The sequence below is a fragment of the Mesoplodon mirus genome (assembly GCF_964341445.2).
Source record: "Mesoplodon mirus genome assembly, chromosome: 3".
NCBI lineage: Eukaryota > Metazoa > Chordata > Mammalia > Artiodactyla > Ziphiidae > Mesoplodon > Mesoplodon mirus.
The window spans coordinates 36362798-36379279 of record NC_138978.1 but is presented as its reverse complement, the minus strand read 5'-3'; the positions used below and the strand labels follow the sequence as shown (position 1 = coordinate 36379279).

General features: G+C 58.6%; 1 protein-coding gene across 4 annotated transcripts in view; it reads right to left on the bottom strand.

Annotated features, from left to right (window-relative positions):
* The window catches only part of KCNQ4 (potassium voltage-gated channel subfamily Q member 4), a gene marked incomplete at its 5' end in the record, with an annotated part of 54009 nt that extends 43476 nt beyond the window's left edge, over positions 1-10533 (bottom strand). For all 4 annotated transcript variants that reach the window (XM_082616155.1, XM_082616156.1, XM_082616157.1 and 1 more), the window contains one exon: positions 10220-10533. In XM_082616155.1, the coding sequence (XP_082472281.1) occupies positions 10220-10533 (314 nt within the window). The remainder of the gene's footprint in view (positions 1-10219) is intronic.
* Positions 10534-16482: the final 5949 nt, after the last annotated feature.

Below are 16482 nucleotides of genomic sequence, written 5' to 3'. Positions count from 1 at the left end.
AATAGATTGGGGAGACTGATGGCTGCCCCAGCCCTCTAATCCTTTCATCCCCACCCGGACTCCTCCCACCTCTGGCCCCAGAGCTCAGGAGGCAGAAGGCAGAACAGAGCCCAGACTCAGGGATTTCACGCACCGGTAAAATTTTCAAAAACAATTTAGGGACTGCATGAAGTTGTCAGCTTTTTATTTCGCCAAGTAAGGACATTTTTAAAAAATTCCCAGGCCCATCATTTCATAAAAGAAAGGACATAATCTCAGACTAAAAGACAGTCCTTTAAATGAAATAAATTTAGCTTTGTGAAAAAGTCACCACGTTGTCCTTATTCCTCTCAGTTTTGCCTTAGGCCACTGAAAAAAGCCCGGGTCTGCTGACGCGTGTGAGGACCATTTTGGAGCTTCGGCTTGGGAGTCACACAGACATGGGTTTGAATCCTGACTCCACCACGGACAAGTTGTGTCATTTGGTGCACATTATTTCCCCTTTCTGGGCCTCAGTTTCCAATCTACAAAATGGGAACATGAATAGTGCTGCCACACAGTGGTACCTGGAGAGCTAAGTGGTCTAGAGTTTGCAGAGCACTAGTTCTGAGACGAGATCAATCAAGCCCAGGCTCCCAGCCAGCGGCACCTCCCTGTCCTGACGCTGCCTATGGCTCCCCGTGCTCCACAGGGTAAAGCCCACCTCTGTAGCCAGACCCTCTGGACACACCAGACTCTGCAGATCCTGGGGCAAAGAGAGTAGAAGAGAGTCCTGCCTCAAAGCCTTTGCTCTAGCTGTGGCCTCCACGTGGAGGGCGCTCAGGACAAAAATCACAAGGGCTTCCAGCTCACTGCCTGCACCCAGAGGACCCAGGGGCCCTTTTTCCACTTCTCTCTAGTCGGCAAAACCCTTCTCATCCTACCAACCAGCCTCAATGTCACCTTCATTCCCTGGCTCAGCAAACATTCACTAATTACCAACCACGCACTGTGTTCAACCCCACCATACAGGAGAGCGCAGAAGACACAAGGGAGGGTGAGTAGAGATCAGGGGGCTCCGAAGGGTCCCCAGTCAAGCCAGGGGTGGGGGGCGCAGGGAGCGATTCCAAGAAAAGGTGGTGCTCAAACTGGGACCTGAAGGATAAATAGGAGTTCACTAGATGATGGGGTGGGCGGGAGAGGGGACGGACTGTGGGGTGGAAGGAAAAGCATCTGGAGTATTAAAAGCACACCTGGGGATGCTCTAGGTTGTTTCTTAGGCGAGGAGCAAAGGATGCTCAAGAGAGGGGTTACTGACTTGGGCACTGCCGGTGGAGGAGTCACTGTTGGGGCGAGGTGGATACGTTTGGAGACAGATGCTGAGTTTGAGGTGCCCAGGGGATGAGCAGGCGAGGCGTCCACAGGAAGCTCAGGGATGAAACTGCAGAGGGGGAGGCTGTCATCACAGAGGTGACCCCCCAAAGTCACAGGGGTATGTGCACACACATGGAAGCTGTGCACGGAGAGGAGGGCCCAGGACAGAGTCCCCAGGAGGCCCAACAGTCAAGGGGAGAAGGAGGGGGCAGAGCTGCTGACAGGACCCAGGGAAGAGCCAGAGGCGGGTTGAGGAGAGTCAAGGGAAGGGCGTGTGCAAGCAAGGAAGGGCCCCTCAGGAGGCAGCCCAGCAGCATCCCAGGAGCCACAGTCTGGGTTCAAATCCTGTCTCTACAACTTATTAGCTATGTTGACTTTGGGCCTTAATTTCCCTATGTGTAACATGGGGCTAATTTACTTTTCAACAAAAAGGAAGATAAAGGGCATGGAGGGAGGCTTGGGTCACACGTTCCCCCCGTCCCCATCCTGGGTCTCTCCCACCAGACTGGCACCAGTCCCCAGAGGCCAGAAGATAAGATGAGTGAATGAAATCAGGGGCTGCCCCCCTCCCTCAGAGTAGAGGGCGGAATGGGAGGCAGCTTTCCTTGGTTCTCGGCGGCTCCAGCACCACTCTCATCTATCGCGGAAGGGAGGTGGACAAGGCCCCAGGTGTGCTGAGTCCTTCCTCTTGGCCTCAGTTTCCCCATGTGGGAAACAAAGCCATGAATCTGCTTGAGCTCGGAGGCCCTTCCGCCTCTGATGCTCTGTGGCAGGACCAACGGAGGAAGGGTGAGGGGGGAAAGACCTAATCCAGACCTACTGGTCCTGCCCCGGGGGAGGAGGTCCCACAGGGGTCTGGGTCCCCATTGTCCCCAGGGACTGGTCCCTCCAGAAGAGGGTGGCAGCCGGGCCAAGGAGGGCAGAAGCAGAGGTGCCAGGATTGTGCTGACAAAGCTGTTCCTTCTCCCCTCCTCTCTCCCTACCCCTCCCCTCCAAGGGGACAGCCAAGCCCCGGCAAAAAATAAACCCAAAGGCAGTGACCTGGACGGGCCCAAGGCTCCCAGGGCGGAGTGGCAGGGAAGCAAGGATGGAGGAGATGACCACCCCCCTCCATAAAAAGCGAAAGGGTGCCTGATCTTATCCCCCCTGCCCCCCCCCACCAACAGAGGGGCTCAAAGGGAGCAGCTCCATCCACTCTCCTTCCATCACATGGGGAGGGTTGCGTGCCACCTGCTTGACAGGCAAAATGAACAGAGTAAATCTTGTCCAGGCCAGCTAGACATGGGTCCCCAAGTTTTGGAAAAAGTACCCCAGGGAATCTCACTCTACCGCCTGGTTTGGGGCAGTCAGTCCTTCCTCCTGTCTGACCTCTATCTCGCCTGCTTCAGTGGGCCCATTTATCTCCAGCAAGCTGCTCTTCCCCTGTCCCACCAGCCTGGCCTAGATGTCTGAGGAGTCTCAGGAGAAAGCGTTCCCCGGATTTCCCTGCAGGGATTGCGGAGGGCCCCTGGGCCGGAGACCCCGCTCCACCCGCTGTTCCCCAAATCTTTGAGAGGAAGGAATCGCTGAGCTCCCTGCTCCCCTGCCTCCCTCCCTCAGGCACTGCCCAATTAGTCTGCTGCCTGGGGCTGCCCCTCCCGGTCTCACCTCCCCAGGTGCCAACCCCCAGGGCACGCAGATCCTGCCCTGGGGACAAGTTGTCCAGAAAGCCTAGAGTCCTGGGGGGAGTGCTTTACGGAGGCCCCAGAAGTGTGATCAGCACCCTCTCCCTGGCCCCTCAGAGTTCCCGCTGGGGGCAGGAAGCCTTCCCGGTGCCCTTCTAAGTGCTGTCCAGTCCTCTGAGGAGCTCAGGAAGAAGGTACTGGAGAAGAACTGCCACCACCCCGCACCCCACCCCTACCCCCACCCTATAAAACTCAAGGTCTGAGACAGCGGCTCCTCCCATGCATCCAGAGTCCCTCTGTGCCAGGCAGCCCTTAGGATCCACTTTCCTGCTCAGCCCCATTTTACAGAGGGGGATAGTGAGGCTCAGGGATTGGGGTAGAGTAGAGGTGGGCACCTTCCCAGTAAGTGTTGGGACTGAGACATCTAAGTCTCCTTTGGGATTCCCTGTCTCTATTCCCCAGAACGACATGCTCAAGAGAGACTGGGGGATGGCCCTCCCCTCCCAGGAGTCCCCGGCTGTCCCCCTGGGCACCACGGCTTCACTTCCACCTGCCTGGGGCCAGACTAGCTGCAGAGTTTGATAACGAGGCCCACATCTCAGCCGTACAGGGACACCCTCACATACACCCTCCTCCCTGTACACACACAGACACTCTCACACCTACTCTGTCTCTGCGAGTCCCTGGGAGAGGAGGCAGGAGAGCCCAGTGGTCCAGGCAGCCTCTACAGCCTCCTCACTGGGCAACCCTCCCAGCCCCAACCCCGCACTCCCGGGCGGGGCGCAGGCGTGGTCTGTCTCTCCCTCTGCCTCCCCAGACCTGGTACAGAGTTGATGCTCTTTAACTCTGTTTGTCAAGTGAAGGAAGGAACAGTCAGTGAGATCCTAGGCACCCAGGCTGATGTCCCGGTGCCACCATTACACTCGCTGTGTGACCCTGGGCAAGTGGGTGATGTCCCCTCAGCAGCCCCACTTTCCTCAAGCGTGAAATGAGGATAATAATAGTGCCCACCTGATGTAATGGCTGTGAGGGTTAAGTGAGAGAATGTCGGGAAGAGGCAGGGCACGGCGCATCCTAGGTGCCCCTCAGATGTCCACAGAAACGCGTCCTCGGGCTCCCTGTGCAGAGCCGCTCACCCCATGACCCAGGCGAACGCAGCTCCTGCTCACTCCCAGGTACACCCAGACACACTCACCGTGCTGACAAGGACATCCGCCAAACCTCTCCCCAGGAAGGAGCACGATGATGATAATAACGATATAATAATAATGGTGATATGATAACTGCTACTATTTGTGCCCAGCATGGTGTCAGGTGCTTTAACTCACTTGGCCCTGACAATTCCAGAGGCAGGTATTATTAGTCCTATTTTTCAGATGAGAAAATGGAAGCTCAGAGAGGTTAAGTAACTTGCCCAAGGACACATAACTGCTAAGGGTGGAACCAGAAATGAACCCAAATCTGTCAGACTCAGATCCCATGCTCTTAATCCCCTGCAGGGCAGCCTCTGGAGAAATGAAAAGTAGCCCCTCTTCCTCCACCTCAGCCCCACAACTCCCATATAGGAGCCTTTAACAAAGGGGCTGCCTACAGGTCAGACGCTCAGAATTCCCCGCTGGGCCCCCTAGCCCACAAGAGGGTCGGCCCTGGCCAAAGACCCACATGGGTGCAGGGGAGGAGGGGGGATGAGAAAACCTCCAGCTGGCTTCTCCAAGTCTGGGGAAGGTCCCTGCACAGCCTCCTGTGGGGGCAGGGCCTTGGCCCGCTCTGCAGAGCCTTCCTCTCTCCTTGTTCCCCAGACAATTTCAGCTCCCTTGACTGGCTCAGAGAACCTTAAATTAATCACCCATTCAAATTGCTGCCATCAGCCCAGGAATAATCACCGCTTGAAACTCTCCTGGCTCCAGCATTCTGACAATATAGGCTTCTGCAGCAATAGGGATTGAGGTTAGACAACCAGCAGGGCTTCCCTGATGGAAGAAATGAATGTACCATGGAGTTGGGGTGGGGTAGCAGACAGTGAGAAATCCAACCTGCTCCAGTGACCCCAAAGGAGAACGTGGAAAGGAGGGAGCAAAGGGGGTATAAGGGGTAGGAAGAGAGATAGAATAAGGGCTAGAAGCCCGGCAGGATGGTCTCTCCACTATGCCCTTCTTACAAAGACCAAACAAAAGGACCAGGACTGAAAAATAGCAGCATGAAAAATTTGGGTCACACCCCAAGACTTTCTCCATTGCAAAGCCAAGTTCTTGGAGCAGTCTTCCCTACTGGCTGGGCAAGGAAAAATACTATCTAAAGTCCTGAGCTGGGAGGCAGAAGCCTGGGTTACTGGCACAGTTCTACCACCGACTCATCAGATGTGACCTCGGACGAGTATCTGCCCCTTTCTGTGCCTTGGTGAACCCAGCAGTGCACTGCAGGGCTGGACAGAGGACCTCGGAGGGCCCTTCAGGAGAAGCAAAGGCCAGCAAAGTCCTAGGAAGCCAGTCACCCACTCCCACAAGGGTCTAGGGCTGCCCTCTAAGGCGGATGCACAACACACACAGATCTATAAGGGCAGACCTGTAGCTGTGAACAGGTGGAGGCAGAAAACGCAAGAGATGGGGCCGACTCAGCTCCGTCCTAAAGGTCTAGGCTGGGGCGCAGGCCCAGGTGTGCGTCTGTGAAGGCAGAGAAAAGGTGGGAGCAGCTGTGCATTAGATTTCTTTGCATTGGATGCATGCTGTGTGTGCGCTTGTGACATCCCTGGGCAGGTGTTTCCAAGTGGCCAGAAGTGCGTGCACAAGACAGACCAACGGGCATGTAGCAGGGACGTGTGTGTGCAAAGCCATGCACAACAAAAGTGTAACTGCACTGGGTGAGGCTGGGCAGTTTCCACCCAATTCCACAAAATTCTGCCACTGCCCACCCCCGCAACAGCCTGTATGCTGGGGGGACAGAGGGACAATGACGCAGGAGTGTGGCTCCTGAGGAGCCCAGGGTTGGGGTGCTGGCTGGAGCTGAGGTGCAAGAGGAAGACAGCACCGAGGCAGCACCAGCTCTGGGCTGAGGCTCCTCCATGCTGACTGGGGGGACCTCTCTTGAGCCTCAGTTTCCTCACCTGCAAATGAGGAGGACCCCAGCACCCGCCTTACCGGGCTGCTAAAGGACACAATGAGAGTGGTTTATAGAGGGCACCCAGCACGGTGCCCGGCACATGGCTGATGCTCCACGTGTGATCAGCAATTTCAGTTCAAACTCCAAGGGCCAACCCAGGCAGCCTCAGGGAGCGGCGGGGAGGCCCTGGACAGAGAATCAGGAGTCTTCGGCCTGGGCCTGCATCTGCCACTGATCCACTGTGATGTTAGTCTCCAGAGCCTCAGTTTTCCCATAAACAAAATGGGGCTGTCAAAATGTGTGGACCCACCTAGCAGGGGTGCCTGCCTGGGGGCTCTGGGCACCTTTTGCTGGGATTATTTCCAACGCAGGTGATGTCCTTTCTCAGACAGTCAGGGTGGGAGCTTGGTGGGGGGCACCGGGGCTGGGAGCCTGAGGGGCCCAGGAGCTGCTGCTACCTCCTCCCCTCCCCATTCCCACAGCTTCTGACCCCAGGGACAAGGCTGAGGAAGGATGTTTACAGAGCATAAACCTTCACTTAGAGAAAGTTCGCGGGGCAGCTGGGGGCTGGGAGCTGCAAGAGTCTCACAGCAGCGGCAGGCGGGGTGGGGAAGATGAGAGGAGATGGGGCTTTGGTCTGCACCTGCCCCTTTCAGCCCTCTGACTTCAAAAGGGAGGCCAGGGTGGCCTTTGACAGGGTGCAGCAAGGAGGCGAACATCCCTCCCAAAGGCTCAGAAGCAGGATGGGCAGTGATGTGGTGTTTCTCAAAATTCAGGGAGCGGAGACTGTGAAGGGCTGAGGGCTGAAATCAGGGACTGGGGCACGGGGCGTGTATTAGGGGCTTGGTGACAGGACCAAGGGCCTAAAGAGACGAGGGAGAGCTTGGAGAGGGGACAGCAATCCTTCCTTCTGGGTCTCAATGAGAAGAAAAGGAGTCAGTGGTTCCCACTTCCCAGAGGCCTGCGGCTGCTGGCCAAAACAGTGGAACTGGGGCTGGTCCTCTGGGCTATGTTCCACACCTCGGGGCCAGAGAAGGTGCAGGTTCTGTGTGGGGCTCAGAGGGACATGGCTGGCAGGTGTGAGGGAGGTGTCCCCTGGGGTGAATGGACCCGGCTCACGTCAATTCCCTCCTTGCTGAGTCCTTCTCTGGCAGGCTTTTCTTCTGGGGCCCCTCGCACCAGGGCCTGAGTCTCTGGGAAGGGGGTCCTAGCTACCTGTGCACACTGGACTCCCCTCGCTTGGGCTGCCTGTGAGAGTCATTGAGGATGGGGGAAGGATCTGACCCAAAGTGCAATAATCAGGGCTTCCCTGGTGGCGCAGTGGTTGAGAGTCCGCCCGACGATGCAGGGGACACGGGTTCGTGCCCCGGTCCGGGTAGATCCCACATGCCGTGGAGCGGCTGGGCCTGGGAGCCATGGCCGCTGAGCCTGTGCGTCCGGAGCCTGTGCTCCGCAATGGGAGAGGCCACAGCAGTGAGAGGCCCGCATACCGCAAAAAAAAAAAAAAAAAAAAAAGTGCAATAATCAGGCTAGAAGTCCAACAGCAGGAAGAACTTCCTGGCTTGCCCAAGACCCTGCAGTGAGTGACTGCAAAGCCCCACATCTGGAGCTCCTCATGAACAGGAGAGGCTTCCTGTGCGGCCCCCTCCCCCAGGCCCAATAATAACACCAACCCCTCACACTCCCACAGGCCCTTGTGGCTCACCAAATTCTTTCCCACCCATTACCTCGTCCAAGAGGGAGGCCCACAAGGCTGGGGTTTCTACCCACTTTGATGTCCTAGAGATCTAAAGCTCAGAGAGGCGCAGTGATCAACCCAAGATCGCACAGCATGCAAGAGGTGGGGTTCCTGACCCCTCAGCCCACTCTGACCTCTAAGATGAATGACCCGAGATCCCCAAATGTCTGGACGTTTTCGCACCACATTTCCTCTCCCAGAGCTCCTGAGAGATGCCTCAGCCCTGGGCTCCTGGGGACAAGTGGTCAGAACAACCATGTCTCTGGCCAGGGCATTCCTGGCATCCAGAAAGGGCAGGATGTGGGGCAAAGGTACTAGCGGATTTAGCTCCTGGAGAGGAAGGAGAGGCCCCTCCAGAGGAGGTGAAGACAGTGCTGGCCAGAGGACACAAGGCAAGTCCTTCACCCTCATAGGGGCTGAGAGGCCAGGCCTGGGGACTAAGGACCTCCACCTCAGAGCTCTATTGCTTCCCCAGGCCCAGCCTTGCCTCGGAAAAGTCATCTCCCAAGAGGAGCCCGCGGAGGATGCAGCTGCTCCCTGCGAAGTGTCTCAGCCTCCACGGGCACCCAGGCTGCAGGGTGGGCAAGGGCGCCTCAGTGCAGCGGCTCTTAATTAGCAGTCCCCTGCCCCTCATCCCCAACTCCACCACCCCTGCTACCCCAGCAGAGAACCCGCAGCACTCCAGCAGCCCTCTCTGCAGCGAAAAAGATTCATCCAGGCCCTGCCAATGGGCATTGGGGTTTGGGCTACTCCTAACCATTGACCCTGACCCTAAGTGCGACCACACGTCCAGAGCGATCTCAACTGTCTGCCCCCGCCGCACCCCCCACCCCGACCCGCCACAGGTCTCTGCACAGAATCGTGGCTGCTACCTTCAGGAGCATACAGGCTGAAAGAGTTCCCTTCCGCTACCCTCCCTGTGGTCAGGGGGCTCCTTTGCCAGCATTTTCCTCCCTTCCGCTCTGAAATTCTGTGGGCCAGCTAGGATGGGGCAGAGGCAGGCAAGCAGGCAGCAGAGGGTCAGGCAGGAAGACAGACCAAAAGACAGCTGGAAACAGACAAGTAGAAGAGTGAGATTCAGGTGGACAGGTGGATAGACAGATGGACAGACAGGCACACAGATAACTGGACAGGCCAACAGAGGGATGGAAACAGACAAGCAGAAAGACTGTTGCATAGTTGGAGAGACGAAGAGACAGGACAACTCACACACAGGCAGAAACTCACTCCGGCAGAGGGACAGCCAGACAGGCAGAAAGACTGTAGGACAGTCAGGTGGACAGGCAAGGGGACCACCCAGGAGACCCCAAGACTAGAGGGCCCTCTCTGGGGGCAGCAATAAGGGATTAATATCGGCACATTTCCCAGGGACTAGAGGTCTCTCTCTCGGGCACCTTCGAGCGTCCGACAGCCAGGCCCAGCCCTTCAACTGATATCTGCGGGGCCTCTCATGTTCCCGGCTGGGCCAGGCCGTCCCCCAAGACTGAGCTCTGAGCTGCCAAAATTCGCTCTTTACATCCAAGAAGGGTCAGTGTTTTTGAAAGTTGTAGGAGCCTGGTGAGGGGGAGGAGGGGGCCCGCAGAGTGTTTCCAAACTCACTCCTCTCCTCTTTCTTTTCCCCCAGGGTGCCCAGAGCCAGGCCTGGTGCAGCGGCCAGCAAGCTGGGCAGGCTAGCTGGCCGAGCCTGCAGGGCAGGCGGCAGGGCCCACTGCTGCCACTGGGAAGTTGAGGGTGGAGGGGAAGACTGAGTGAAGACTCAAAGTCAGACAGCACACGCCCGTGTCAGAACTCTGGTGGCTCAAGGGGACCCCCAAACACCTATAATTGGGGACCAGCCCTCGGCTGGGGGGGAGGTCGTCCCTGGAGAGGGACATCTCCGAGGGGAGTCCAGGTGGGAGGCCACTGTAGCTACAGAGCTGGGGAGAAGGTGACAGAAAGTGTGCGGGGTCCAAAGGGCCCTCTGTGTCTGGGACACAGGGAGACAGAAGTGAGGAAGAGGAAAAGGGAGCCGCACTTTAGTGGCTGCCGATTGGAGAGACATGGGGGACAAGAAGCTGGACGTGGGGCGTACCTGGGACAGAGAAGCAGGGGTTGGAGATCAGGAAGGAAATCAGGAGTTGAGGTGGGGGAGGTCAGAAGCCAGGTCAAGCAGGGGTCAGGACTTGGAGGGGGGGAGGGGGGTTAGGGGCAGGCTCGGGGGGAGGGGGTGGATCGGAAATCTGGGTTCAGGCCTGGGGGCAGAGCGATGAGGGTCGGCCGACCGGGGGGGTAGGGGGCAGGAGGCGGAGCCAAGGTGGGGCAGCCGTCCCCTGGGAGCCCAGGCTCCGGCAGGCGCCACGCGGGGCGGCAGCGCGAGGGCACGGTCGGGGGCTCGGGGTAGCCAACTCACATGAAGACGTGGTAGACGAAGGCCCAGCCGCGGGGTCGCTCCAGCACGTTGTAGACCCAGTTCTGCAGGCGTCGGTAGCGCTTGTGTGCGGCCGAGGAGCGCTGGCCGCAGGCGGAGCCCGAGCCCGAGCCCGGCCCTGGGAGGGGCGCGCCCGGCGGCAGGGGGCTGCCCAGGAGGCCCAGGCGGCGCGGGGAGCCGCCCCCGCCCGCCTCGCCCCGCTCGCTCTGCACCGCCGTGAGCGCCACCAGCTCGGCGCGGGGGGCGTCCGCGGGCAGGGGGGCTAGGCCGAGGCGGCGCGGGGGGGCCTCGGCCATGGGCGGCGCCGGGCGGGGGGGCCGGGGCCCGGGTCCGGTCCGGGGCTAGGGCGCGCGAGGGGCGCTCAGCGGCGCATGGCTCGGACCCAGGGCTGGCGGGGCGGCCCGAGGCGGGCGCGGTCGGCGGGGGCTAGGGGCCGGGCCGGGGCCGCTCCGGGGCCGGGGCCGGGCACTCAGAGCCGGGGGGCCGCCGGAGCCCGCGCTGACCGCCCGCTTCCCCGGCGACTGGGGCGGCTCTTTCCGACTCCAACTCTCTTATTACGCGCTCCATGCCGCTCGCCTTTCCACCTGCCGCCGGCGCGCCGCTCACATGTCAGCCTCCCCCGCCCCGCCCCTCCCCCGCCGCCCCCGCCCGCCCCGCGGCCGCCTTCCCAAATCGGGAGGGAGCGAGTGAGCCGGCGAGGCCGGGCGGAGGGAGGGGACGTGCGGAGAGGCGGCGGGAGGGCGCCCCCGCCGCGCGGGCCGCCGAGTCGGGGCGGGGACCGGACCGCGTGGCGGCGGCCCCCGGCTGGTGCGAGCGGAGCGCCGGGCTGCGCGGGGCTGCGTGGACCCGAAGGCCGGGCTGGGGGCGGGATGCCTCATGTGCGGTTGTGGCGAGTGGGGCGAGGAGTCGCGGCCGCCGTCGCGGTTGGGACGCGGTTCCCGCGGAGTTTCAGTGTGAGTGGATGCAGAAGTGGCTGCTGTGTGGGCGCAGTGGGTGGCTGTGATGGTGAGATTGAGTGAGGAGGTGCTGTGTGGATGGGCGTGCAGGGCCGCTGGCGGTGGCCGCGTCAGCGAGGTGTACCCCGTCGGACCGTGCCCCGTGCGCGTGGGGCGGGGTGCGCTCGTGCCTGAAAGGCCTGTGTGTGCAGCACAGTGGGCCTCAGGTGTGTCTGCTTTCTGCCCACCCCACCCCCGCCTCTGAGCGTCCCTTCTTCAGGATGAGGGAAGAGCCCCCGCTTAGTCCACTCTGCCCCAAAGTAGAGTCTCCTCTGATCAGAGGGGCCTGCTCCGCACCAGCCCAGTCTGAAGCGCGCCCTTGCCTCGCTTCCAGGGCAGGGCAAGGTTCAGGGCGCACAGGTGTTGGGAGGTGAGCTCTGAACCAGCGCGGAGGCCAGACAGCCTCCTCCCCAAAGGCTCACAGAATCGCACCCAAAAGCGGCGAGACTTTCCCCCACGGCACTCCCTCTCCAGCCGGAAAGTTCCTGGTGCCTGACCTACTCTCTCTAGCTTTGGGGGAGGCCTTTTCGTTCCCTTTAGCCGTCTTGGCCCAGCCCACGGTGGTCATTTGGGTTTCCCGATCCTCCTTCCCTCGTCCCCTGACGAAAGCTTCGGCCACACCAGCCGCTCCCCCCGCAGGCCCTGCCCCAGGGTGAAGCGCTTCCGCAGCAAACTCTTCCCGGTTCCTCCGGGAGGATCTCGGGGGACGGAGCCGAGCGGGAGGGGCGGGGGACGGGGTGGGAAGGCGAGCTCGATTCTCAGCTGTCAGCAAAGGCAGCATTGATCTGCTGAGCGGCAGTGGGGGAGGGAAGGAGGCAGAGCTGCCGGCGTGCTGGGAGGGGGCTGCAGGGACCTGGGGGACCCCAAACTGGGCTTGGCAGCCGTTTACACCCCTACCCCAACAGTGACCCTTTTCCCTCTGCGTAGCAGAGGCTGCCTTTGGGGTCCGACCTGAATCCCTCTGGCTGCTCCTGGCTCCAGGTGTGCCGAGGGCCAGAGCCTGGTGCCCCTGGGCAGTTTATGCCCCTTCCTCACTGGTAGCTGGGGAAGGTTTCTGGACCCCAGGGCCCAGCTACGGATGCACTGCCCCGGCTGTGTTAACCCATCGTCTCCCCATGAGCTGAAGCTAACACTCCCTAGATTGGCAGCACTGCCCTCCCAGACGCTATGGGACTTCCTGACTGGGCTTCCTCAGTCAGGGGTCCTGGGGGGTGGACTAAGGTCTGGGGACTTGAAATGGTGGGAAGGAAAGCAGTTGTAAGGGATCTGGGGGGTGTTTCTTGGGGGTCTTTTTGAGGCTCTTCTTACGCGCAGAAATGGCACTTGAACACAGGTTGCCCTTTATCAACACCCAGAATGTCTGAAATTGGGTCTGTTCTGGGAAAGGTGAAGCTCAGCATCACCCCTGGATGCCACGCCTCTCTTCCCATTTAGGGGACTGCAAAAGTCCCTTCCTCTCCTTGTGAGGAGCCCTCACTGCGAGAAGAGGGTCTTTCATCATCTTTCCCAACTCCAGCTCCGGATGAGACCCTCAAAGGCAGCAAGAGGAAGAAAGAGACTGTGGCTGCAGCTAGAGGGAGGGAAGTTAGATCTCAGGAGGGAGTTTCATGGGGCACAGAGGCCTGTTTCTCCTGTAGGTGTATGTGTAATGGGACAGGCCCACCACTTTTTTTTTTTTTTTGCGGTACGCAGGCCTCTCACTGTTGTGGCCTCTCCCGTTGCGGAGCACAGGCTCTGGACACGCAGGCTCAGTGGCCATGGCTCACGGGCCAAGCCACTCCACGGCATGTGGGATCTTCCCGGACCGGGGCACGAACCTGTGTCCCCTGCATCGGCAGGCGGACTCTCAACCACTGTGCCAACAAGAAGGCCCCCCACCACTTTTTAAAGTGAGGAGTTGTGAGAGTTCCCTGGTGGCCTAGTGGTTAGGATTCTGGGTGTTCACTGCCATGGCCCGGGTTCAGTCCCTGGTCAGGGAACTGAGATCCCACAAGCTGCACGGTACGGCCAAAAATAAATAAATAAATAAATAATAAAGTGGAGAGTCATGGAACTCTTCCTAAGGGGTGGGGGGATGGGGGGATGGTTCTAGGAGGATGTAAGCAAAGTTAGGTTGGTGTGTGTGTGTGTGTGTGTGTGCATGGGAAAGTGGAGGAGGCAGAGGAGAAAGTCCAGTTCCAAGAGGACAGGTGGCCACTCTGAGGGTCACCCGGCGGCCTTCCTGCCCCGTCCGAATTCCCGGGACATGAGCATGACCAGGAGGAAGGCCTTTCCCCACTGCAGCCTTTAGTGACTAAGACAGTTTTCTGAGCACACAGCTGTCTCAGGCTCTCTCCCTGCTGGGGGAGGGGGGTGGTGGAGCTGTGTTTTCCCACCCTCCTCCTTCCCTCTCTCCCACCTGTTCCCTTCACCCCACCCTCAGCAGCTTCCTTCCCACCCACCCCCACCAGCCGCCACACCTCTCCCAGGTAACACTGCCAAAAAAACATCCTGCTCTGCCCTGACTCACTCACTCTGTCCCACCTGGGCAAGTCCGTTCCTGGCTCTGGGCTTCAGTTTCCCCATCTGCCCATAAGGAGGGGGTGGGGCTCCAAGATCTTCTGTAATTCATCACTGTCACTTTCATCCATCAATGAAGCAAGTATTGATTGAGAGGAAGAGTGGGGAGGGAGAGAGCTCCCATTTGCTGAGCACCAGCTGAGGCTCAGAGACATGTGGGGACTCACCTAAGGATACACAGCCAGAATCCAGAACTGCCTGTGACCTGTCCTCTCCCCTGGCTGGCACCTACCCACTGTGCACTGGGTACTGGGATCAGTAGTGAGGGGAACCACAGATGGCCCAATCTTTGTTCTCTACGACTTATTCCTGCCAGGGGTGGAGACTCCTAGGTCTGAAAGGGTTGAGGTCTAGAAGTTGTGGGGACCTTGCGGCCAGGTTCAAGCCAGTCATCGACTGACGGCCTGCCAGTGTGACTTCAGGTCAACCAAGGATGCAGATTCTTTTCTTGGAGTGGGAAGGGGGTTTTAAGTCAGTGGTTTTCAGACTTTATTAGCAATGGAATCCTTTCTACAGACAGAATCTTAAGGGAGCACCCCAATATGTAAAGAGCATGCAAGCAGAGGTGCTCTGGTTGAATTGAGGTGAGGAGGTCAAGGTTCCGCCCACTAGACCTCCTCCTCCTTTCTCTCCACACCCCAGAAACTGTTTGGGTTTTCTTTCTTTTTAATTAATTAATTAATTAATTAATTTTTGGCTGCATTGGGTCTTCATTGCTGCGCGCGGGGTTTCTCTAGTTGCGACGAGCTGGGGCTACTCTTCACTGCGGTGTGCAGGCTTCTCATTGCAGTGGTTGCAGAGCACAGGCTCTAGGCTTCAGTAGTTGTGGCTCTCAGGCTCTAGAGCGCAGGCTCAGTAGTTGTGGCGCACGGGCTTAGTTGCTCTGTGGCATGTGGGATCTTCCCGGACCAGGGCTCAAACCCATGTCCCCTGCATTGGCAGGCGGATTCCTTTTTTAATAAATTTATTTATATTTATTTATTATTTTTGGCTGTGTTGGGTCTTCGTTTCTGTGCGAGGGCTTTCTCTAGTTGGGGCGAGTGGGGGCCACTCTTCATCGTGGTGCGTGGGCCTCTCACTGTCACGGCCTCTCTTGTTGCGGAGCACAGGCTCCAGATGCGCAGGGTCAGTAGTTGTGGCTCACGGGCCTAGTTGCTCCACGGCATGTGGGATCTTCCCAGACCAGGGCTCGAACCCATGTCCCCTGCATTGGCAGGAAGATTCTCAACCACTGCACCACCAGGGAAGCCCGGCAGGCGGATTCTTAACCACTGCGCCACCAGGGAAGCCCCTGTTTTGGTTTTCTTATAGCTCTAAGTGTTGCTAGAAGTCAGATGAGGGAAAGTCTCCACTGGCAATGGCAGAGGAAGCCTTCTTGGGGACAGGAGTAGGGAGGACTTGGAGAGGTGCAGAGAAGTGCAACCAATAATGCCTGCAGCTACCATGAATGAGGCCCAGAGCCTTGTGTAGGATGCTTTAACTGCATCTTCTATTTCAGCATCCCAACAGCCCTCTGAGGTAATCCTATTCACACCCCCATTTTACAGACAAGAAGGCTGAGACTCAGTGAAGAGACTTGCCTAGTGTAGCTCTTTACCCCTGTGCTATAGTGAATGTGTGTGTGTGTGTGTGTGTGTAGGTGGGGTGTGGGGATAGGGAGGATGTTACAGAACATGGGGGAGGAAAACAAGTTTGACAAGAGGGACAGAAGGGACCTTGAATGCTGTGCTGAGGGTCTAGTTCGGCCTGATGGGAAACAGGGAGACTGGCCGGGGCTGAGACTGAGCATGCCACAGAGGCTCGGGCTCTGTAGGAGACAGCTCAGGACAGGAAGAGTGGGAGGTGCCAGTACCCAGGGAGGTCGGCAGTTGGGGGGCGGGGACAGAAAGATCACTGAACAACAGGTTATGTCTGGGCTTCGTGGCTCTACCTTTGGACTAGTTGGTGACCTTGGTCACTCCACCTCTGCCCCAACTTCCCTGGCTATCAGGAGGACTAAATGCAATAACACATGAAAAAGTCACAACCGTGCAGGGAGCTGTACAAATGTGAACCATTGATCTTATCACCCTTCAGGTGTGTGTTCGGATGGCGCTGGGAGATGCTGGGAGAATTCCCTAGTCCTAGCACCTCTTCTCCTTGTGGGAAGTCTTCCTAGCAGGAGGGGATTGGAAGGGAGGGTTCTCATGGGTGTCGGCATCACGTGCATTATTGGCCTCCAGAGATCCACCTCCACCGAGAGCAGGAGGAATTATGAGAGAAAGATCGAACCTGCTTCATTTTCCCAATGAGGCCAGAGAGGACAAGAGACTGAGGCCACCTGGCAGGTAGAGGTGCTAGAGGGGCCCAAGGAGTTTCTCCCCAACATCTGGGTGTGCCACTGAGCTGTCCCTAGCCCAGCCCCTGCTAGCCTTCTGGGCCAGTCAGCTCAGAGCCACAGGAAGCAGAGGGAGCAGTGTCGCTGATCTCAGTGAAAGTGAACCCCCATTGATCTTCAAGGCTGGAGGGGGGCCCACAAGGAGGAGACACTGAGGGAGAAGGGGGTGTGGAAATGAAGGTCAAAGCCATCCCTTCCTGCACTGCTTCTCCTCTGCCTTCAGGATTCTTCCTCTATGACCCCAACTCCTGGAAGACCATGTAGAAGACACTACTGCAGCTCTGCTGGCAGGCTCCACATCCTCAGTGGGAGCC